General features: G+C 41.7%; 1 protein-coding gene across 1 annotated transcript in view; it reads left to right on the forward strand.

The window, feature by feature from the left end:
* Positions 1 to 25,496, forward strand: part of LOC110504354 (low-density lipoprotein receptor-related protein 1B) — a 422,565-nt gene that overhangs the window by 204,116 nt on the left and 192,953 nt on the right. Inside the window, exons 8-14 of the mRNA XM_036965026.2 lie at positions 2,060 to 2,282; positions 9,671 to 9,860; positions 10,111 to 10,254; positions 11,568 to 11,804; positions 12,602 to 12,782; positions 22,006 to 22,225; positions 22,460 to 22,649. Of these exons, the coding sequence (XP_036820921.2) occupies positions 2,060 to 2,282; positions 9,671 to 9,860; positions 10,111 to 10,254; positions 11,568 to 11,804; positions 12,602 to 12,782; positions 22,006 to 22,225; positions 22,460 to 22,649 (1,385 nt within the window). The remainder of the gene's footprint in view (positions 1 to 2,059; positions 2,283 to 9,670; positions 9,861 to 10,110; positions 10,255 to 11,567; positions 11,805 to 12,601; positions 12,783 to 22,005; positions 22,226 to 22,459; positions 22,650 to 25,496) is intronic.

Raw genomic sequence — 25,496 nt, forward strand, 5'->3', positions numbered from 1 at the left:
GATGATTGGATGTAACCATTTCCGATTTGGAGATGTGGAGAGCAGTAGGACTGTTATCTTTTCAATCTATTTGTCACTGAAATCACAAAGTGAATGTAGATTCAGCTTCTCTATTCAGTACCTATATCTACAGCATCTTTCATGGTTATTTAACAATCCATGGATAAAAATATAAAAGCAACAATACCTTGATATTATGTGTATAATGAGCCGGTAGTCATTGTCTGTTTGATGGAGGTCATGGTTCAACCTAAATGTCACCCCACTGCATGAACCTAAGATGTTTTGAAGAGAAACCTGCTTCTTGTGGTTCTAAAAAACTATTGTAAATGTTCACAAAATACATTTACAAATGGGAAAGAAAATAGACTTCAGATAAGACTTGCAAAGACCATCATGACAGAGGATTATTTTCATAATGTTTGTTTCAACGTAAATTACACACCTTGTTGTGTCTCCTGAATTCCTAATTGTACTGTATCAGCAACAATGCTAATCCCAGAAACCCATCATTGGTATGCCACGTGGAGGCTTACCTGTTCAGGGAGTTGTTTTTCTCGCTGAAGGAGGCTATTTTTCATCCCAGCATGTATCTCGGGGTTCAAAGGTCACCACTATATCTCTCCTGACTTGACTTCTATGGATTAAGTGGGCTCTCTGGCTCCAGCTCCCCTCAGCTCCCTGACTGTCTCTCTCTCTTGTTATCGTCCACTCTGGCCTGGTGCTGTATGCTTCAGAGAGCCACAATGAAACCATGAGCATGGCAGCCCTGATACTTCCACATCAATTTAGAGGTTGCAAAATTCCGGTAACTTTCTCAAAATTCCCTGGTTTTCTAAAAATCCTGATTGGAGGGTTCTGAGTTTCCTGCATATTCCGACCTGATTCTGGGAATCTTCCAACCGGGATTTCTGGAAAACCTGGGAATTTGGGGGAAATTACTTATCAATTACTTTCTTTGCAATACTGCTCATGTAAAGAAAGGAGAATAAACTGAGACTCCCAGTGCCCCGCTTCTGGAGTTTGTATTGCCGCTTTCTTTCCGTCTTTAAAAAAAAAATAGATTTGTGAATACATTTTGTCTTCCTTTTATTAGGTATATGGCACTACACATTGAATGGTTGGTTTAAAGCAAAAGGATTTCCAATTAGATACTTTATAAGAGGTGATTCCTTGAACGAACTGGCTATAGACTGCTTAAAAGTGGGTATTCGTGGGAGGTTTGTTTAGACAGACATACAACACTACAATACCATGCTGGCCCTGAATACACCATTTCCTTTTCGGTACATGTAGATAGAATCAGGAAATGAATAGTTTAATTGATTAGACTTACAATGATAAGGTTCAATGGGCTAACTTTCTTTTCATACTATGCCTGCAATTAGACCTTGAGCAATGGGTTTTGTCACAATTCTTCTTGAAGTATCTGTTTTCAGTACCGTATACATTTTTATTAATGTCATCTCCTTCAATTTGTATACCTGTAGGCTCTGTACAGTCACTCGAGTTCATTTATAACTGTCCTTGGTAGTTGGCGTTAAAATGCAGTAATTGTGCAGTAATGGTTACAAAAAGTTGTGTGGATATGCCTGAATAATAACCATGAATGAATAAGGCACCGGGCATGAATAACCATAAGCTATTGTTGTGTTGGTGGATATAAGCACGACTAGAGTTGCAAAATTCTGGGAACTTTCAATAATTCCCTCCTGTTTCTGGGAATCTTCCGTCCGGGATTTCGGGAAAACCAGGGAATTTATTGACAGGAAAAGGCAGAATACAGTATTCAGAAATCCTCAACAATGATTTACACTAAAGGGCTATCTAATGTGCTTATGTTAAGCATATATTTACTGTTATTTCTCTTCCTGGAACCTGTGTTCAATTGGTTAGAGTGTGGCACTAGCAACGCAAAGGTTACGGGTTCAAGTCCTGCAGGCATCACATACCCCTACTATGCTAACTATGTATTCACTCACTCTACTGTAAGTCAATTTAAATATAAGCATCTGCTAAGTGGCATATTTATACAAATGTCTATATCAACTCCATACAGGATGCTGTTCTTCACTGACTATGGGAACGTAGCCAAGGTGGAGCGGTGCCACATGGACGGCACCAACCGAACCAGACTGGTGGATTACAAGACAGAGCAACCCACAGCCGTGGCCCTAGACTTGGTCAAGAAGCTGGTGTACTGGGCAGACTCCTACTTGGATTACATTGAAGTAGTGGATTACAATGGGAAGAACAGGCATGCAGTCATCCAGCGGAGTCAAGTGAGTGTCAAGCTTCATTCTGTTGTTGCTGAGCTGAGCTCTGCTTCTGATGATTGTCTTCTTGAGTTTACAGCTTACATACCACATATATTAGTCTGTGGATGTTTATATGGATAATGTGAGGATACAATCTGAAATGTGTTTGTCCAATTTGTGGCTCAGTGGTTAAAAGCATGGTGCTACCAAACCAAGCTTGTGGGTTCAAATCCCACAAAACTGATATCAAACCTTCCTTTATACAGACAGACAACTACAGTAACATCTTTCTAAAACTAGACTTAGTTGGGAGGGCATTTCAGGGCAACTGATTATTCCTTTCTTCTAGCTACTGTATGATTTTTTATCTTGCCCATGTTGCTATAAGGGCACAAGGCGAGACACAGCAGGCTGATGGTTCAGGTCTGATATTTATTATAACACAAGGGGTAGGCACTAGGCAGGTCGGGTACAGGCGACCGTTCATAAACCAGGTCAGAGTCCAAAAGAGTACAGGGCATTAAACAGTCTTGAGGTCAGGACAGGCAGGGGTTCAGTAACCAGGTATGAGTCAACACAGAATAAGGCATTAGGCAGGCTCAAGGTCAGGGCAGGAAGAATGGTCAGGCAGGCGGATTCAGTGTCAGGACAGACAAGGGTCAAAACCACGAGGACTATGAAAAACAGAGATTGGGAAAAATAGGAGTTAGGAGATGCTGGTTGACTTGGCAAACTAGACAAACCGGCACAGAGAGACAGAAAACACAGATATAAATACACCAGGGATGATGAGCGACACCTGGAGGGGGTGGAGACAAGCACAAAGACAGGTGAAACAGATCAGGGCGTGACAGTTACTGTAGAGTAGAGACAAGGTATGCATCCCAAATGGCACCATATTCCCTATATACAGTAGTGCACTACTTTTGACCAGAACCCTATAGGCCCTGTTCAAAAGTAATGCACTATATAAGGATAGGGTGCCATTTGGGTTGCAGACAAAAGGTTTGATATGGCTTGAATATGGATTTCACTGGGATACTGCATAAGCTATCGCTGTGTTGGTGGATATTCATTAATGTGGATGAGTTAGAGGATGTGAGATGAGGTCGCTTACAAATTATCCTTAGTCCTTGGTCCTTCTTACAGTACTACACTTTGGAGAAGGATAGGTCTAATTAGGGAATATTATTATTCAAAAGGAGGCTCCTTGAAAGCGACCTGCTGTAGTGTGAGGGAGACTCATATTGTAGGCTATAATGATGGAGGGAAAGAAAGAGGCCAAGGCATATGAAATACACCTTATTGTGTGTGCAGGTGTTCTTAGGATAATGATGCCTCTTTCTGTTCGTAAATGTGTGGCCTCAGCAGACCTCTGCATATCATCTCCATAACAAATGAAAGACATATTTAACTTTTTCTACTGGCAGAAGATGTAGTCTTGCTTCTAAATCCATTTTCTTTTTATTCCATTTAGATTTCAGCTCATACACCCCAGGGTTCAACCCAATACAAAAAATACAATACAGCATGCAGGTTGAGTCATAAATAGGGTTGCAAAGGGAGGGTATATTACTGGAAACTTTCAAAGTTTACCAAAAGACTACCAGAATTTTGAAGGATTTTATGTTATCTATCACAAGACATCTTGTGGCCCTTTTGGGCATTTCAGATTATCACAAATGTCTGTAATTATCTCTGGTCCTGCTTGTGGCCTTCACATGTAAAATGTTTGAAATAATGGAGAAAAAAAACATTATCCTAAATATAAACCATAAACTTAGTGAATACCATTAGTATTACCAAAAACTTTGTGAATTCCAAAAATTACACAGCCTTGAAATAGACTGGCTGATATTAATATTAGAAGCAAACTGTGTTCCTAAAAACATGATGGTTCACTAGTTTCCTGGTTGTTGTTTTTCTTGTGCCACATGTTTTTCCGCCCCAGGGTTAAGGTGAGGCCCAGTGGGTTTAGGCTCACTTCCTGTGAACACTACTCACCCAACCCTGTCCTGTGTGTGTGTGTGTGTGTGTGTGTGTGTGTGTGTGTGTGTGTGTGTGTGTGTGTGTGTGTGTGTGTGTGTGTGTGTGTGTGTGTGTGTGTGTGTGTGTGTGTGGTGTGTGTGTGTGTGTGTGTGTGTGCGCGCGTGCGCGTGCATGTGCGTGTGTGCGCACATGGAGGGTTTCGACATAGTAAGTGTAGCGTGGAGGGCAAGGCGACAAGGTGAAAAATCTGTCTGTGCTCTGGAGAAAGGCATTTAACCCTAATTCCTTAAGGGTTTGTCATTGATGATAGCAGATCCTGGCTGTGACCCCACACTCCATTTCCGATGGTGTCTCACGGGAGTTGCGATATGCAAAAAAACGAATTTCCAATTCACAAATACGTATTAAAACACACTTGTAGAGGACGAATATGACAAGCAAGATGGCACCCACAGAGATGGTTGCCTAGCTTCAGGTCCTTAGTAAAGTATGCAGTAATGTATAGTAATGTATTTTTATGTATAATTTCTTACATTGTTAGCCAAGAAAATCTCAAGTGTTATTACATACAGGCGGGAAGAACTATTGGATATAAAAACGACGTCAAGTTAACAACATTACGACCAGGAATACGACTTTCCCGAAGCGGATCCTTTGATCAGACCTCCACCCTGGACATGGGATCTAATCCCAGAGGCCGACCCAAAACAACTCGGTCGTCGCAGGAGAGGCAGACGGAGCGGCCTACTGGTCAGACTTAGAAGGCGAGCACACCATCCACCGCTTCCGAGCATATTACTCGCCAATGTCCAATCTCTAGACAACAAGTTGGACGAAATCAGGGCACGAGTTGTCTTACAGAGAGACGTCAGAGATTGTAACATTCTCTGTTTCACCGAAACAACGCTCACTCGAGATATGTTTTCAGTTGGTACAGCCACCCGGTTTCTTCATGCATTGCACTAACAGAAACAAACATCTCTCTGGTAAGAAGGAGGGTAGGGGTTTATGCCTTATGATTAACGACTCATGGTGTAATCATAACAACATATAGGAACTCAAGTCCTTTTGTTCAGCTGACTTAAAATTCCTTACAATCAAATGCCGACCGCATTGTCTCCCAAGAGATTTCTCTTCGATTATATTCACAGCCGTGTATATCCCCGCCAAGTAGATACCTTGACGGCCCTGAAAGAACTTCACTGGACTATGTAAACTGGAAACCATATATCCTGAGGCTGCATTTATTGTAGCTGGGGATTTTAACAAAGCTAATCTGAGAACAAAGCTTCCTAAATTCTATCAGCATATCAAATGCGCGACTCGAGCTGGTAGCATTCTGGACCATTGCTACTCTAACTTCCCCGATACATACAAAGCCCTCCCCCACCCTCCCTTTGGCAAATCGGACCATGACTCCATTTTGTTGCTCCCATCCTATAGACAGAAACTAAAACAGGAAACGCCCATGCTCAGGTCTATCCAACGCTGGTCTGACCAATCTGATTCCACTCTTCAAGATTTCTTCGATCACATGGACTGGGATATGTTCCGGGTAGCCTCAAGCAATAACATTGACGTATACGCAGAGTCGGTGTGCGAGTTTATTAGCAAGTGCATCGGAGATGTTGTATTAAAACCTTCCCTAACTAGAAACCCTGGGTCTCGACCCCGCCCTGTGCAATTGTGTCCTGGACTTTCTGACGGGCCGCCCCCAGGTGGTGAAGGTAGGAAACAACATCTCCACCCCGCTGATCCTCAACACTGGGGCCCCACAAGGGTGCTTTCTCAGCCCTCTCCTGTACTCCCTGTTCACCCACAACTGCGTGGCCATACACGCCTCCATCTCAATCATCAAGTTTGCAGACAACACTATAGTGGTAGGCATGATTACCAACAATGATGAGCCGGCCTACAGGGAGGAGGTGAGGGCCCCCCGGGCTTCAGGAAACAGCAGAAGGAGTACCCCTCCATCCACATCGACGGGACCATAGTGGAGAAGGTGGAAAGTTCTTCTTATTCGTCCCTTTACATTTGTGTGTATAAGGTAGTCGTTGTGAATGTGTTAGATTACTTGTTAGATATTACTGCACTGTCGGAACTAGAAGCATAAGCATTTCGTTACACTCGTATTAACATCTGCTAACCATGTGTATGTGACCAATACAAATGGATTGGATACGATTTTGTACAGTGCTTTCGGAAAGTATTCCAACAGTTTGACTTTTTCCACATTTTGTTACCTCACAGACTTGTTCTAAAATTGATTAAATTGTTTTTTCCCCTCGTCAACCCACACACAACACCCCATAATGACAAAGCAAAAAGATTTTTTTAGAAATGTTTGCAAATGTATTAAAATAGAAAAACATAAGTATTCATACCCTTTACTCATTACATTGTTGAAGCGCCTCTGGCAGTGATTACAACAGCGAGTCTTCTTGGGTATGACGCTACAAGCTTGGCACACCTGTATTTGGGGAGTTTCTCCTATTTTTCTCTGCACATCCTCTCAAGCTTTGTCAGGTTGGTTGGGGAGTGATGCTGGACAGCTATTTTCAGGTCTCTCCAGAGTTGTTCAATCGGGATCATGTCCGGGCTCTGGCTGGGCCATTCAAGGACATTCAGAGACTCATCCCGAATCCACTCCTGTGTTCTCTTGGCTGTGTGCTTTGGGTCGTTGTCCTGTTGGAAGGTGAACCTTCGCCCCAGTCTGAGGGCCTGATCGCTCTGGAGCAGGTTTTCATCAAGCATCTCTCTGTACTTTCCTACGTTCATCTTTGCCTCGATCCTGACTAGTCTCCCACTCCCTGCCGCTGAAGAACATCCCCACAGCATGATGCTTCACCGTAGTGATGGTGCCAGGTTTCCTCCAGACGTGGCACTTGGCATTCAGGCCAAAGAGTTCAATCTTGCTTTCATCTCTTTTTTCATGGTCTGCGAGTCTTTGGGGTCCTTTTGTTAAATTCCAAGAGGGCCATCATGTGCCTTTTACTTTCTTTACTGGCTTCTGTCTGGCCACTCCACCATAAAGGCCTGATTGGTGGAGTGCTGCAGAGATGGTTGTCCTTCTGGAAGGTTCTCCCTTCTCCTCAGAGGAACTCTAGAGCTTGACCATTGGGTTCCAGATTGACCATTGGGTTCTTGGTCAACTCCCTTCTCCCCCGATTGCTTAGTGTGGCCGGGCAGACAGCTCTAGGAATAGTCTTGGTGTGTTACAAACTTCTTCGATTGAAGAATGATGGAGGCCACTGTGTTCTTGGGGACCTTCGTTGCTGCCTTAATGTTTTTGTACCCTTCCCCAGATCTGTGTCTTGACACAATCATGTCTCAGAGCTCTACAGGCAATTACTTAGACCTCCGGGCATGGTTTTTGCTCTGACATGCACTGTCAACTGAGGGACCTTATATAGACAGGTGTGTGCCTTTCCAAATCATGTCCAATCAATTGAATTTACCACAGGTGGACTCCAATCAAGTTGTAGAAACATCTCAAGCATGATCAATGGAAACAGGATGCAGCTTAGCTCAATTTCGAGTGTCATAGCAAAGGGTCTGAATACTTATGTAAATAAGGTTTTTCTGTTTTTTATTTTTTATTAATTTACATTTTCTAAAATACTGTTTTTTTCCCGCTTTGTCATCCCAAAAAGTATTTAAGCCATTTTAGAATAAGGCTGTAATGTAAAAAAAAAATATGGAAAAAGTCAAGGGGTCTGAATACTTTCCGAAGGCACTCTATATGTGTGAAATTCGACATATACACTGAGTGTACAAAACATTTAGAACATTAACCTCTTTCCATGACATAGATTGATCAGGTGAATCTAGGTGAAAGCTAGGATCCCTTCTTGATGTCACTTGTTAAATCGACTTCAAGCGCTAGCGGGACCTTCGGTGAAACTGGAGGGTGCGCAGTTCAAATAAATATTCATAAATACTATGGCTTTTAAACATTTATATACGTGTCTTATATTGTCTGAAAGCTTAAATTCTTGTTAATCTAACTTCACTGTCCGATTTACAGGAGCTATTACAGCGAAAACATTACAGCAAAAACACCCCACATCAAAATATTTTTTCACTGGCATAGGTTTCATACATTCACAAATAACAATTAAATATTCACTTACTTTTTGAAAATCTTCTTCTGCCTTGTCATCCAAAAGGTCCCAGCTATAACATATAGTGTCGTTTTGTTAGATAAAATCCTTCTTTATATCCCAAAAAGTCAGTTTAGTTGGCGCTATCGATTTGAGTAACCCACTCGTTCATCATGCAGAGAAAGGAATCCAAAAATCTACCCCTACACTTTGTTTCAACAAGTCAAAATAAGTTTCTATTTACTCCTCAGATACCCTAAAATGTAATCAAACTATAATATTTCTTACGGAAAGAAGTATGTTCAATAGGAAACTGATTTTAGCAGTAGGGGACTGTCTTCATGGTGCGCATAAACACGAAACACCAAGACTGTGTCCTTTTGCTAAAACTGATATTTTTTATTAGTTTTTTAAGTCATAAGCCTGAAACCTTGAGCATAGATTACTGACACCCTGTGGAAGACATAGGAATTGCATTCAGGGAGCTAATTTTCAATTTGACTTTACCCTTTTATTTCTAAGAGGATGGTCTCTCAAAAATACATCTGGTTGGTTTTTCTTTTGATTTTCTCCTACCATATCTATTGTGTTATATTCTCCTACACTATTTTACAATTTCTACAAACTTCAAATAGTTTTCTTTCCAATGGTACCAATTATATGTATATTGGTGCAGCAGGTAGCCTAGTGGTTAAAGCTTTGGACTAGTAACCAGAAGGTTGCAAGATCGAATCCCTAAACTGACAAGGTAAAAATCTGTTGCTATTCAGAGGGTTAATGGGCATGACAACATTTTTAAGTGCCTTAGAACGGGGTATGGTAGAAGGTGCCAGAACTGCAATGCTGCTGGGTTTTTCAAGATCAACAGTTTCCTGTGTGTATCAATACCGGTCCACCACCAAAAGGACATCCATCCAACTTGACACAATTGTGGGAATCATTGTAAGTCAACATGGGCCAGCATCCCTGTGGAACGCTTTCAACACCTTGTATAGTACATGCCCTGACTAATTGCGGCTGTTCTGAGGGCAAAAGTGGGGAGTGCAACTCAATATTAGGAAGGTGTTCGTAATGTTTTGAACACTAAGTGTTTAAGCACCCACCCTATTTTTATTATTATCATTAATATTATGCTCCCAGAGGGTTATGCCCACTTCATGACCCTGTGTAGGTTGGGGAATACACAAACACACACACATGTTCTCTCATGTCTTAGATCCTGGAGCTCACAGAGTTGTTTTGTGTAATACAAGTTTTTATTTTGCGGGGTTTCATTTTTTTTTATGTTGCATGTCAATGTATTGTTCTACTCTGTTTCAGGTGTCCTACATCCATGGATTAGCTGTCTTTGAGAACTACCTGTATGCCACTCATTCTGACCCCTCCATTGGGAATACCATGGACATCTTCAAGATCCATCGGTTTAACACCACAGAACCCAGGACACTAACCAGCCTGGGGAGTTCCAGAGGAGCAATTCGTGTTTACCACAGACTCACTCAGCCAAAAGGTAAAGGACATGTTTGTCAGGGTACTAAATGTGCTTGCTTGCTGGTGTCAAATGTGCAGTGCTTGTGACGCACAAGCTCAGTGATTTCTGCATCAAATTTGCTGGTGTCAAATGTATCTGTAGCCTACATGTGACAAATGTTTTGTGAATCTGAGAGTTTTCTGCTTCACTTAATGTATGGTCAAACCATCGTGTTGCAGTTATATTTGATGAGTCGCTAATGGACTTCCCTACTCCTCCCATCCTCTAGTTAGGAGTCACGCGTGTGAGACGGACCTGTATGGAAAGCCAGGTGGATGCTCCCACATCTGTCTGCTGAGCGGTAGCTACAAGTCCAGGACCTGTCGATGTCGGACAGGCTTCAGTATGGGGAGCGACGGACAATACTGCAAAAGTCAGTGTCACATCTGTCCCTCATCCCATTATGTTATTAACATAGCCTATATTCCTGAAAGCACTGTATAAAAACAAGGTACGAAGGATGAAATTTAGTTCCCTCAAACTAAAAAAGTGTGTCCTATCACTTTAACACCTATTTTGTATTGCCATCAGTGTTTCTGTCTACATACAGTATCTCAGATATTTCAGGATGTGTGTCATGCATACTGTATAGGTCTTTCTGTTGACACTAGTGAGGATCTCTTCTACATGTACCATGTATATCGCACTGCCTCAGATAGTCAGATAGACAGTGATGAAGACAAACGCTGTTTGAGACTTGCCCATTTGAAAATGATGTCCCACTATTGACCTGTCAGTAGTCGTGATTCATTATGGCCATAATGGAGTTTTAAGATCGTCTGCATTTGTTAGCTTGATGATCAATCCATGGACATGTTGTAGTTGACAATAAAAGCAGAAGATCAAATTGATCACACAATCAGGGGTCCACCGTATTTCGATCGGGCGTAGCGGAGCGCCTTGCCGCGTTCTCCCTCCGTGACACATTTGATTTATACCTCTTTGCTAGATATTCTGATGACACCGGCTCTCTCTTCCCTTAGCCTAATGAGATTCAGTGCTAAATGGTTGTGCTTCTTCTTACCGCATCGCAGCCAGTCATGGGGTTTGTGATCTGGGTCTCATACAATGCTTAATTGTCTCTTGGGGTAGCCTGACTCTCCCTCACAGGATGATAAATTGAAGTGATACATGTGTGGTCTGTCTTACACACGGCAGTATGGTCTCCTGGGTAGAGGCAGAGTGAGGAGAGGTCTGGTTCTTTCTTTGTAGCCCTGGAGGATCCCTAGGGTCCCACCCAGAACCCCCAGAGTGACTGGTGCTGGGTGGAGCTACCTCAGTTTTGCCTTTCAAATGAGATAATGTTCATGTCTGTGCATTAGAAGTTAACATTCGCTTTTTAGTCTCTCGCCTGACTTTCATATAGTTATTTCAGGCCAAGCTAGCTCGCGCAAAAACACTGATTATGGCTCACAAGACTACTGCTTTCTCAGTGTTCTTTAGCCATTTTCTCCCTCTCACTGCAATGCCAGTTTGCAACATAAATGTGATTGAAGGTGACACAGTCATTAGCACTGATTACTTCTCCCATCAAGGAGAATAGATGAGCCTGGCCGTCTCAGATTAGGACAACGTGGAATGTTAGAGGCTTTAATTCTGAGATCAGCAGCATTGAAGAATTACACCAATTAACTGACAATAAGTAGAGTAAAGAGTAAAGAACCCTTCTCTTTTTTTGCATTCTAGAACCCAAAAACGACCTCTTCCTGTTCTATGGTAAAGGTCGGCCAGGGGTCATCCGAGGCCTGGACATGAATGTGAAGTCCAGTGATGAGCACATGGTCCCGATCGAGGACCTGGTCAACCCCAGAGCCATCGACTACCACACAGAGTCAGGACAAATCTACTTCGCTGACACCACCAGTTTCCTCATAGGCCGGCAGAAAATAGATGGGAACAGCCGGGAAACGGTACTCAAAGATGGTGGGTTTATTTTTGATTATACTTTATATCAGGGATGGGCCACACTTTTGTAGGCCCAAGGATCAATTAGGAATAATATAATACACGAGGTGCAATTTCGAAATGTAGTTGTGCATCAGCAGTTTTTTTCTTGTTATGTGGATGTCGATTATGGCAGCCCCCCGCACCTCTCTGATTCAGAGGGATTGGGTTAAATGCAGGAGACACATTTCAGTTGAATGCATTCAGTTGTACAACTGACTAGGTATCCCCCTTTTGCTTCCTTCCGTCAGTGACAGTCACTCAATTAGCCCATGTCAGCTAACATTTTTTATATAGGTAAGTTAGTTTAGCCAGCTATCTAAACATTTCTCTCCACCCTATGGCAAAATGTGTAGAATCGCAGGAAAGGAACTCTAAAACTCCCCCCCAAGAAAATTGTACCTAGGGCCCCCAAAAGGCTAGGGCCTGAATCTGACTGTATGTGTGGGTATGGATGTGGTTACGCAGACCCGCGAGCCACAGCGGCCCATCATGAGTTCTGATTTTTTGTGGACCCCACCCCGATCAAAGTTTCCCATCCCTGCTTTATATGAAGCATGTTTACTCCTGTCTCCTTGACTAAAGGAACACTTTGATTGATTTTTCTTAGCTATACATCTCTGTGAATGGTATTAGTCATCAAAATGATAACAACGTTGCGCTGTCTGTATGCATCAGTTAATAGACTTTCTAAAGGATCCGTTTACAGTTGAGAAAAAAAAGAACGTCATGTCAGGGGCAGATAACAATAACATTGGTGTTCCATCACCTTGCAGACCTGGACAATGTTGAGGGGATCTCTGTGGACTGGATTGGTAATAACCTCTACTGGACCAATGATGGCTACAGGAAGACTATCAGTGTGGCCAGACTGGAGAGGGCCTCTCAAACCAGGAAGACTCTTCTGGAGGGGGACATGTCTCACCCCCGAGCCATTGTAGTGGATCCCCTCAACAGGTGAGCTCACAGGGCCAAATCATACAACACCTGTATAATACAACAACAGTTTCACAAATGCCCTGATGTCAAAGGACAATATGGTTGAAAGTATGAGTTGTGTTTTCACATATCTATTCAGGGATTGTTTGCAGAAAAGAGAATATGCACAGCTCATGTGATGCTGGTTTTAAAAAAAGAAACAAACGCATGAGAAAAGGGTCAGGGATATTAGTGTCTTTGGGTGTTACAGTAGAAAAGCACATAAAGCACAGGGTCTATCTGGACCCATTCTGGGAGGGTGCATGCTATCCGGAATCCTTGGGACATCCCAACTCTGGCGTTACCCCATTGAAGTTCACATTTAAAATGGTTTTAGTTAGGTGGCCTTGACATGCTATTTCCTTCTCAGAAATAGCCAGCTACTGCACATTAGATGTCTTCACTGGTCAAAAAAGTTGGACCATTCTGAAATGGATACGTGGCTTTCTTACTTGACCCAATATGCATATATTATTGTATTTTTTGACCTGTTCAGAATGTACCCGAAGAGAATCAGACTCGTTCTGAAAAAAAGACCCAAACAGACCCGTGCTGGTTTGGACCTGAGAGACCTGTTCAGATCCGAGAGTAGAAAGAGAAAGAAACCCCGACCGGGCGCTGCCAACTCCCTCAATAATCAAGTGATATTGACCAAATGATCCACAGTTACATGTCCTTAAAAACTGCCTATAACAAATAACAAAAAAAATATTTGTTGTGTTTCGATGTGTAGCATATTCAAAACTTTATAGTCTATTGTTTCAATAGTTTTTGCTTCCCTAAAACAATAATTGTCCACCTCACTGGTTCAGCTGTCAGAGATTTGAGCACTAAATGCCTCAGGGCATTGCATGCATACTGTAGGCCTATAGGCCTAGGTGGACCTGTCACGCCCTGACCTTAGTATTCTTTGTTTTCTTTATTATTTTGGTTAGGTCAGGGTGTGACATGGGTGATATGTGTGTTTTTGTCTCATCTAGGGTGTTTGTACTGTCTATTGTAGATTTATGGGGTTGTTTCCATCTAGGTGTTTATGTAGGTCTATGTTGCCTAGATTGGTTCTCAATTAGAGGCAGGTGTTTATTGTTGTCTCTGATTGGGAACCATATTTAGGCAGCCATCTTCTTTGGGTATTTCGTGGGTTATTGTCTATGTTATGTTGCACGTTAGCACATTGTTTATATAGCGGTCACGGTCGTCTTATTCGTTTGGTTGTTTTTGTTTAAGTGTTCTTCATTTAATAAAGAAGAATGTATTCACACCACGCTGTGCTTTGTTCCCCTCCATACGACGATCGTGACAGGACCACTGTATAATATTAATATTTAAAATGTAAATATATAGGAAGAGAAGCTTAAGCCTAGCACTAGAGCAACCGAGAGAAAGATAGAGCGCCATGTTCCCGACACTGACATGTATTTCTTTGTAGGCTACTTGTCAGATGGGCTGCTACTGCTATACAGATATAGGCATATAGAAGGAGACTAATTTGTTAATTTTCCATCAGAATATTTTTTTAATAAAGATTAGCAGTATATTATTAGATTAAAGTAGTAACTGGTAGGCCTCAAACATTCTTCCTTACCTAAAGTTCAACTGTCGGGAGTAATTTGGAACTCTGGTGCTCACTGCCTTTATAGGCCTTTATAAGCCAAATAATAGCCATACCACAGCAAACTTTCACAAACGTTTGTGAACTTTATTAGGGTAATATCAAAAGTAGGCAAAAGTCAAGTCATTGTTTATAGAGAAAATACAAACAGGTTATTATCTTACCACATTAAATTAAGTTTTGCACCTCGCCTTTTTGGTTTTTCCTTTTGGAAACGGCAGATTTTTGGGGGGGAATATCTACATAGTCGTACAGAGGCCCATTATCAGCAACCATCACTCCTGTGTTCCAATGGCACGTTGTGTTAGCTAATCCAAGTTTATCATTTTAAAAGGCTAATTGATCATTAGAACTGTTGTTCTGATTAAAGATGCAATAAAAGTGGCCTAATTTTAGACGAGTTGAGTATCTGGAGCATCAGCATTTGTGGGTTTGATTACAGTCTCAAAAAGGCCAGAAACAAAGCACTTTCTTCTGAAACTTGTCAGTATATTCTTGTTCTGAGAAATTAAGGCTATTCAATGCGAGAAATTGCCAAGAAACTGAAGATCTCATACAACACTGTGTACTACTCTCTTCACAGAACAGCACAAACTGGCTCTAACCAGAACAGAAAGAGGAGTGGGAGGCCATTCCTGAGTGGCACAACTGAGCAAGAGGACAAGTACATTAGAGTGTCTAGTTTGAGAAACAGATGCCTCACAAGTCCTCAACTGGCAGCTTCATTAAATAGTACCCACAAAACACCAGTCTCAACGTCAACAGTGAAGAGGTGACTCTGGGATATAGGTCTTCAAGGCAGAGTTCCTCTGTCCAGTGTCCGTGTTCTTTTGCCCATCTTAATCTTTTCTTTTTATTGGCCAGTCTGAAATATGGTTTTCTCTTTGCAACTCTGCCTAGAAGGCCAGCATCCCTGAGTCGCCTCTTCACTGTTGACGTTGGGACTGGTGTTTTGCGCATACTATTTAAAGAAGCTGCCAGTTGAGGACTTGTGAGGCGTCTGTTTCTAAAACTAGACACTCTAATGTACTTGTCCTCGGGCTGAATCCGGTGTGACTTATCTGGACCAAATGTATTACTTGGGGCTCGGGCCAATTCCGGTGGTAGTTATCTGGCCCAATTGGGGCTACTCTCGATTGCGGCTACTGATGCAGATGATTACCCTGGCTGCTTTATATAATTAACATTTCATTATTTGGTTTTCTATATTTTCAAAACGTTTCGGTGATCAAAAAATACAATGAACATTTTGTATACATTTATTTAAATTTGCATCGGGCCGCTTCTGGGGTTATTCTGGTAGGATGCCGGCAAAGTCAGCTGAATTCCGGTAGTCAAAAACGGCACGACGTACTTGGGCTGATTCTGGGCAGTCAGTAATTTTGATTCCGGGCCAAGTCCAACACCTAATTCCGGGCGATTCAATCAGTTCTGGCCCCCCGGAAGAGGACCGCTTCTGGGAAAATTCCTCATTGCTAGCTGGGCTAGGCCAAGGCTCCTTTCCCTTGTTATCTCTCACCTCAGCAACAGGTGCACGTGATGTGAGCAGCCGGAAGCAGTTTCAACGGGACATAAGCTACAGGTTTTATTGTGTCACAATTGGCTGACACAGATAACAAGCTCACACAGTTCTCATCGACCACACATTACATTATTGCAACAACATGATTCCTCCTACATCAGGGGGTTTAATTTATTTTGTTATCATAACGGAGGAATAATCGCTTTAACCACTGAGCTTCTCAGTGATGGGTTGGCACATCTTTATTAAATTGTGGTTTGGGGTTGTCAGTGACCATTGGCCCGTCAATCAGCAGAACCAGATATTGTCTCCTCAGGTGAAATGTGTGGTTTTTCAGATCCTCCTCTGTTCTTCCGAGCTATATTTCCCTCTCTGCATGTCAACTCCAGTCTGTGTTAACATGATAGGGATTAACTTTGCCGACTTACTGTCTCAATCACTTACTGTATTTTTCTTTATTTTTCTTTCCCTACCACAGTCTCTCTTGCGTGCGCACACTTTTGAACATGCACACAAGCACAAACACACACACTTTTGCTTTGGATATTGCTTTACAGAGCTTTAGCCAAGGAGTGAATGATGTGGTGTGTGTGTTGAATTATTCATTGGGTCATGGAGATGACTTGCAGTGACAGAGAGAGCTTGATTCGCCCTCTATCACATTCTGTTTTATGTACCGCACATGTAGCAGGCAACTCCATCATTGATGAGACAGAAAAGGCTGTGCAGCCCAGCAGTAACACTCAGAGGATACAAATCCCTTAAGCATGGTTACTAGAGACCACTAGATCATGTCAAATCATTGACCTAACCGCTTTTCAAATATCACAAGTCCATTGGGAATAGCTGAGTAAACCCCTGAAAAGATAATGATGCAAAGCAGGACCTGGTTTCTGATATGGGGATGAAGATGGACTCAAAGATTAAGTGGTGTATGGTGAATTGTGTATGTTTGGATCAATGTTTATGTGGTGTGTCTTCAATTTTGTATGTCCAGTGCTTTCAGAAAGTATTCCCAACCCTTGACTTTTTCCAAATGTTGTTGTGTTACAGCCTGAATTTGAGATTTTGTGTCGTCACTGGCCTGCACTCAATACCCCATAATGTCAAAGGGGAATTATATTTTCAGAACTTTTTACAAATTAAGAAAAACTGAAATGTCTTGCATTTATTTTAACCACTTTGTTATGTTAATAAGTTGCATGTTATGTTAATATATTGCATGGATTCACTCTGTGTGCAAAAATAGTGTGTAACATGATTTTTTAATATCTACCTCATCTCTGTACCCCACACATACAATTATAAGTATTGTCGTGTCTTTGGCTATGCCGGATTAAGTGATATGACATGCTATAAATGTAATTAACTAGAGAGACGGGCACCACAAAATAATATTTATAGAGCTGTTATCTTCCTGAATAAACTCTTAAAGACCTAGTAATATTTTACATCAATAGCAGTCAATATTAATCGTCATCTTAATTCAGTCTCATCTGAAAGTTGTAAATTCTTGGTTATCTGCACGAACCCTGGCTCATAAATTGAATCAGCAATACAAAATTGGGTTTAATTATTTATCTACTAAATACCTAACTAATGACACAGAATTACACATACACATAATTAAATCATAACTTGATTACAAATGACGTCATAAAGGAAAACGTCCCTAGCGGGCGGAACAGGTATGACAGCTTGTTACACAAAAGAAAAGGGCTGGGTTTGAGTGAAAGAGCGGGAAGACTGAGGAACAAAGGGAAGAAGCTGTGCTATCGTAAATACAGTATCTTATGCATTCTAAATTACCGGCCATTTGAAAATGCAATAAATATTTACTCTGAGCTGCGCTTCGGTAGGTTGGTGGTAGATGGAAGGCCGTGTTGCCCAACCGAGTCTTTTGAAAAATGTCTCTGGTTGTCAATTGGATACGTTGTAGTAACGTCATTGGGTGATAGACGGGATACTCTGTCTGTTCCTTCCTAACCCTCGTTTGCATCTGCTGTTGCTAACTCAACGGCTAGGAGGTATCACTTCTGTAGTGAATAAGAGTTCAAAGTTCATACCATTCGCAACCAAAGCTCACGCTGATGTTGGCTTCGTTCTGTAGTTATTATCTGAACCATTCTGACATAGGACCGTCGTCCTACATCCTCGGAACAGGAAGTTATATTGTTGTCAAGGGTTTATATAGGAAGGGAGAGGAGGGCGTGTTTGAAAAGTTTTATAGCCCATGTCCCTTCACAGGGGTGGGCCACTGATTGAGCAGAGCCCGGTCTTATGAAACCCAAATCTCACATTTTAGAAGCTAAAATCACATTTCATCCCATCACGAATAATTTCATATTCAAACATTTAAATTGAACAACAATTCCATGTGAATCCGATAACTCTGATGTGTAGACTTTCAACTGTAGAGTTTGTCATCTTATCATTGATGAGAATGTCTCAGATGACAACCGAACTGACATCATATTCAATAAGTCGGATGTGAATATTCTGGCTTGATATGTTCAATTGGACGCATTACCGGAATATAGTTAATTTCCCCCCACCTTCTGATGTTCCCAGAATCTCTATATTAACCAAGGGTTTTACTGTAACCTCAGTAGGGTAGAGAGAGGAAAAAGGGGGGAAGAGGTATTTATGACTGTCATAAACCTACCCCCCAGGCCAACGTCATAACAGTATGGTACTCCAGTCGAGCAGTGAATTCAAGCATATTCAACCACAAAGACCAGGGAGGTTTATATACATTGAAAATCCCATTTTGAACATGGTTAAGTTATTAATTACACTTTGCATGGTGTATCAACACACCCAGTCACTACAAAGATACAGGTGTCCTTCCTAACTCTGTTTCACCACGAGGCCATTGGTGAGTTTAAAACAGTTACAGAGTTTAATGGCTGTGATAGGAGAAAACACTGAGGATGGATCAACACCATTGTAGTTACGCCACAAAACTAACCTAAATGACAGAGTGAAAAGAATGAAGCCTGTACTGAATAAATATATTCCCGAAACAAACACCCTGTTTGAACAAAAGGCACTAAAGTAAAACTGCAAAAAACTTGGCAACGAGATGTACTTTATGTCCTGAATACAAAGTGTTATGTTTGGGGCAAATCCAACACAACACATCACTGAGTACCACTCTTGATATTTTCAAGCATAGTAGTGGCTGCATCATGCTATGGATATGCTTGTCATCAGGCATGGACTAGGGAGTTTTTTGGGATAAAAAGAAACGGAATAGAGCTAAGCACAGGCAAAAACCTAGAGGAGAACCTGGTTCAGTCTACTTTCCAACAGACACTGGGAGACAAATTAGTTGCTTACCAAGATGACGTTGAATGTTCCTGAGTAGCCTCGTAACATTTTTGACTTAAATCATCTTGAACATCTATGGCAAGACTTGAAAATGGCTGTCTTGCAATGATCAACAACCAACTTGACAGAGCTTGAATAATTAAAAAAATAATAGTGTGTCAATGTTATTCAATCTAGCTGAGCAAAGTTCTTAGAGACTTACCCAGAAAGACTCACAGCTGTAACCACTGCCAAATGTGATTCTAACAGTTGGAACAGTTGGATTCTATCGGTTTGTCACCAAAGCCCCATATACTACCCACCACTGCGACCTGTATGCTCTCGTTGGCTGGCCCTCGCTTCATATTCGTCGCCAAACCCACTTGCGCCTTATCTCAGCTCACTGGTCACGATAGCAGCACCTACCCGTAGCACGCGCTCCAGCAGGTATATCTCACTGGTCACCCCCAAAGCCAATTCCTCCTTTGGATGCCTTTCCTTCCAGTTCTCTGCTGCCAATGACTGGAACGAACTGCAAAAATCACTGAAGCTGGAGACTCATATCTCCCTCACTAACTTTAAGCACCAGCTGTCAGAGCAGCTCACAGATCACTGCACCTGTACATAGCCCATCTGCATTTAGCCCATCCAACAACCTCATCCCCCATACTGTTATTTATTTTATTTATTTTGCTCCTTTGCACCCCAGTATCTCCACCTGCACATCTATCTCTCCAGTGTTTAATTGCTATATTGTAATTATTTCGCCATTATGGCCTATTTATTGCCTTACCTCCCTTATCCTACCTCATTTGCACACACTGTATATAGACTTTTTGTACAGTATTGTTGACTACATGTTTGTTTATTCCATGTGTAACTCTGTGTTGTTGTTTGTGTCTCACTGCTTTGCTTTATCTTGGCCAGGTCGCAGTTGTAAATGAGAACTTGTTCTCAACTAGACTACCTGGTTAAATAAAGGTGAAATAAATACAGTTGAAGTCGGAAGTTTACATACACCTCAGCCAAATATATTTAAACTCTGTTTTTCACAATTCCCGACATTTAATCATAGGCAAAATTCCTTGCCTTTGGTCAGTTAGGATTGCCACTTTATTTTAAGAATGTGAAATGTCAGAATAATAGTAGAGAGAATGATTTATTTCAGCTTTTATTTCTTTCATCACATTCCCAGTGGATCAGAAAATTACAAAAACGTAATTAGTATTTGGTAGCATTGCCTTTAAATTGTTTAACTTGGGTCAAACATTTCGGGTAGCCTTCCACAAGCTTCCGACAATAAGTTGGCCCATTCCTGCTGACAGAGCTGGTGTAACTGAGTCAGGTTTGTAGGCCTCCTTGCTCACACACGCTTTTTCAGTTCTGCCCACACATTTTCTATGGGATTGAGGTTAGAGCTTTGTGATGGCCACTCCAATACCTTGACTTTGTTGTCCTTAAGCCATTTTGCCACAACTTTGGAAGTATGCTTGAGGTCATTGTTCATTTGGAAGACCCATTTGCGACCAAGATTTAACTTCCTGATGTCTTGAGATGTTGCTTCAATATATCCACATAATTTTTCCTCCCTCATGATGCCATCTATTTTGTGAAGTGCACTCGTCCTTTTTGAAGCAAAGCACCCCCAAAACAAGATGCTTCCACCCCCGTGCTTCATGGTTGGGATGGTGTTCTTCGGCTTGCAAGCCTCCCCCTTTTTCCTCCAAACATAACGATGGTCATTATGGCCAAACAGTTCTATTTTTGTTTCATCAGACCAGAGGACTTTTCTCCATGTGCAGCTGCAAACGGTAGTCTGACTTTTTTATGGCGGTTTTGGAGCAGTGGCTTCTTCCTTGCCGAGTGGCCTTTCAGGTTATGTCGTTTTACTGTGGATATAGATACTTTTGTACTTGTTTCCTCCAGCATCTTCACAAGGACCTTTGCTGTTGTTCTGGGACTGATTTGCACTTTTTGCACCAAAGTACGTTCATCTCTAGGAGACAGAACACGTCTCCTTCCTGAGCGGTATGACGGCTGCGTGATCCCATGGTGCTTATACTTCCGTACTATTGTTTGTACAGATGAACGTGGTACCTTCAGGCGTTTGGAAATTGCTCCCAAGGATGAACCAGGCTTGTGGAGGTCTACAATTTTTTCTGAGGTCTTGGCTGATTTCTTTTGATTTTCCCATAATATCAAGCAAATAGGCACAGAGTTTGAAGGTGGGCCTTGAAATACATCCACAGGTACACCTCCAATTGACCTTTAATTATGTCAATTAGCCTATCAGAAGCTTCTAAAGCAATGACATAATTTTCTAGAATTTTCCAAGCTGTTCAAAGGCACAGTCAACTTAGTGTATGTAAACTGGACCCACTGGAATTGTGATACAGTGAATTATAAGTGAAATAATCTGTCTGTAAACAATTGTTGGAAAACTTATTTGTGTCATGCATGAAGTAGATGTCCTAACCGATTTGCCAAAACTGTAGTTTGTTAACAATAAATTTGTGGAGTGGTTGAAAAACGAGTTTTAATGACTCCAAGTGTATGTAAACTTCCGACTTCAACTGTACATATTTTTTTTTAAATTCAGGCGGTACCACAACAAAATATGGAATAAGTTAAGGGGTATGAATATTTCTCAGGCACTGTATGTTTGCAAAACAGATTTAGTCCCCGATTGGTATGGTTCATTGTTAGTTTTTATATTTACTCAATTGTAAGAAATGTATTTTGTTTGTGTATTTCAGTTGGATGTACTGGACGGACTGGGAGGAAGATGAAGTCAATGACAGCATAGGAAGAATAGAAAAAGCGTGGATGGATGGCTCTAACAGACGGATATTTGTCACGTCTAACATGCTGTGGCCCAACGGCCTCACATTGGACCATGGGACCAGCACCATGTACTGGTGTGATGCCTACTACGATCACATAGAGAAGATTCACCTCAATGGCACTGGCAGACAGGTGAGTGGAGCTGGATTCCAGGGGCAAAACTGGTTGAAATGATATCATTACAGACAGATAATGATGTCATTTCAACCAGCTTTGCCTGCTGGGATGTCACCATTATAGTCTTCTAAAATTGCCATATTTATCTCTGCCATTTCTGTGGATTGCCTTACCTCTACTATCTCAGGTCTTTGAGTACTGGTGTACAGGTTGTGTTCTTTGATAACTGGTGTCTGATTTCTCATCCAGGTTGTGTTCAACGGCAAACAGTTGAACCACCCGTTTGGAATTTCTCACTACCGGAACTCCATCTTCTGGACGGAGTACATGAACGCATCTGTTTTCCAGCTGGATCTTACCTCTGGGGACGTTACTCTACTGAGAAGCGAGAGGCCTCCTCTCTTTGGCCTGCGTGTGTACGATGGTCAGAGTCAGCAAGGTTTGTCTGCTTTTACTTCCCCTCAATAAGCCTGACTAACTAGCTACTCTTATTTTCAAATGTCTTTTCACTGTTGTTTTATTTCTTTACTTACCTACACACACACCCACATACCATTTTTTCGCACTTTTGGTTAGAGCCTGTAAGCAAGCATTTCACTGTAAGGTCTACTACACCTGTTGTATTCGGCGCAGGTGACAAATAAACTTGGATTTGATTTGATCACACTACCTCCTTCATACTTCATGGCGGGAACCACACATGCGGAGATCATCCGTTCACCTACTCTGCGTCTGACAAAGACACGGCGGTTGGAACCAAAAATCTCACATTTGAACTCATCAGACCAAAGGACAGAGTTCCACCGGTCTAATGTCTATTGATTGTGTTTCTTGGCACAAGCGAGTCTCTTCTTCCTATTGGTGTCCTTTACTAGTGGTTTCTATGCAGTAATTCAACCATGAAGGCCTGATTCACGCGGTCTCCTCTGAACAGTTGATGTTAAAATGTGTCTGTTACTTGAACTCTGTGAAGCATTTATTTGGGCTGCAATCTAAGGTGAAGTTATTCTAACGAATTTATCCTCTGCAGAAGAGGTACATCTGGGTCTTCCTTTCCTGTGCTGGGCCTCATGAGCCAGTTTCATCATAGCGTTTAATGGTTTTTGCAACTGCACTTAAAGAAACTTTCAAAGTTCTTCAAATTCTCCAGATTGACTGACCTTCATGTTTTAAAGTAATGGGACTGTCGTTTCTCTTTGCTTATTTGAGCTGTTCTTTTCATAATAGGAACTTGGTCTTTTACCAAATAGGGCTATCTTCTGTATACCACCCCTATCTTGTGACAACACAACTGATTGGCTCAAACTCATTAACTTGAAATAAACAGGCACACCTGTTAATTGAAATGCATTCCAGGTGACTACCCCATGAAGCTGGTTGAGAGAATGCCAGAGTGTGCAAAGCTGTCATCAAGGCAAAGGGAGGCTGCTTTGAAGAATCTCAAATATTTTTTGATTTGCTTAACACTTTCTTGGTTACTACATGATTCCATATGTATTATTTCATAGTTTTGATGTCTTCACTATTATTCTACAATGTAGAAAATAGTAAAAATAAAGAAAAACTCTTGAATGAGTAGGCATGTCCAAACTTTTTACTGGTACTGTACATACGATGTGCTGAAGTAGACACGACAGCACGATATGTGACCGACCGCCTCGATTCGCTCCTATGTAGCAAAATTTGAAATTGTGATTTTTACTTAAAAAGTAGAGATTCAGAGCTAGATGATTGTGGACTTCAGGAAAAGGAGCATCGAGCACGTCCCCATTCTCATCGACGGGGCTGTAGTGGAGCAGGTTGAGAGCTTCAAATTCCTTGATGTCCACATCAACAACAAATTAATATGGTCCAAACACACCAAAAAATCTAAAGAAATCAGCCAAGACCTCAGAAAAAGAATTGTATACCTCCAGAAGTCTGGTTCATCCTTGGCAGCAATTTCCAAACACCTGAAGGTACCGCGTTCATCTGTACAAACAGTAGTACGCAAGTATAAACACCATGGGACCACGCAGCCGTCATACCACCCAGGAAAGAGACGCGTTCTGTCTCCTAGAGATGAAAGTACTTTGGTGCGAAAAGTGCAAATCCATCCCAGAACAACAGCAAAGGACCTTGTGAAGGTGCTGGAGGAAACCGGTACAAAAGTATCTATATGCACAGTAAAATGAGTCCTATATTGACATAACCTGAAAGGCCGCTCAGCAAGGAAGAAGCCACTGCTCCAAAACCGCCGTTAAAAAGCCAGACTACGGTTTGCAACTGCACATGGGGACAAAGATTGTACTTTTTGGAGAAATGTCCTCTGGTCTGATGAAACAAAAATTGAACTGTTTGGCCATAATGACCATCGTCATGGTTGGAGGAAAAAGGGAGGCTTGCAAGCCAAAGAACACCATCCCAACTGTAAAGCACGGGGGTGGCAGCATCATGTTGTTTGGGTTCTTTGCTGCAGGAGGGACTGGTGCTCTTCACAAAATAGATGGCATCATGAGGCAGGAAAATTATGTGGATATATTGAAGTTAAAGTTAAAGCTTGGTTGCAAATGGATCTTCCAAATGGACAATGACCCCAAGCATACTTCCAAAGTTGTGGCAAAATGACTTAAGGACAACAAAGTCAAGGTATTGGAGTGGCCACCACAAAGCCTTGACCTCAATCCCATAGAACATTTCTGGGCAGATCTGAAAAGGCGTGTGTGAGCAAGGAGGCTTACAAACCTGACTCAGTTACACCAGCTCTGTCAGCAGGAATGGGCCAAAATTCACCCAACTTATTGTCGGAATCTTGTGGAAGGCTACCCGAAATGTTTGACCCAAGTTAAACAATTTAAAGGCAATGCTACCAAATACTAATTGAGTGTATGTAAACTTCTGACCCACTGGGAATGTGATGAAATAAATTAATAATTCTCTCTGCTTTTATTCTGACATTTCACATTCTGAAAATAAAGTGGTGATCCTAACTGACCTAAGACAGGGAATTGTTACTAGGATTAAATGTCGGGAATTGTGAAAACCTGAGTTTAAATGTATTTGGCTAAGGTGTATGTAAACTTCTGACTTCAACTGTAAGTATTCACACCCTTTACTCAGTACTTTGTTGAAACACCTTTGGCAGCGATTACAGCCTTGAGTCTTCTTGGTTATGACGCTACAAGCTTGGCACCCCTGTATTTGGGGAGTTTCTCCCCTTCTTCTCTGAAAATCCTCTTAAACTATTTCAGGTTTTATGCGGAGCGTTGCTGCACAGCTATTTTCTGGTCTCTCCAGAGATGTTCGA

The sequence above is a fragment of the Oncorhynchus mykiss genome, chromosome 3 (genome assembly GCF_057628025.1).
Source record: "Oncorhynchus mykiss isolate SJ-2025 chromosome 3, ASM5762802v1, whole genome shotgun sequence".
Classification (NCBI taxonomy): Eukaryota; Metazoa; Chordata; class Actinopteri; order Salmoniformes; family Salmonidae; genus Oncorhynchus; species Oncorhynchus mykiss.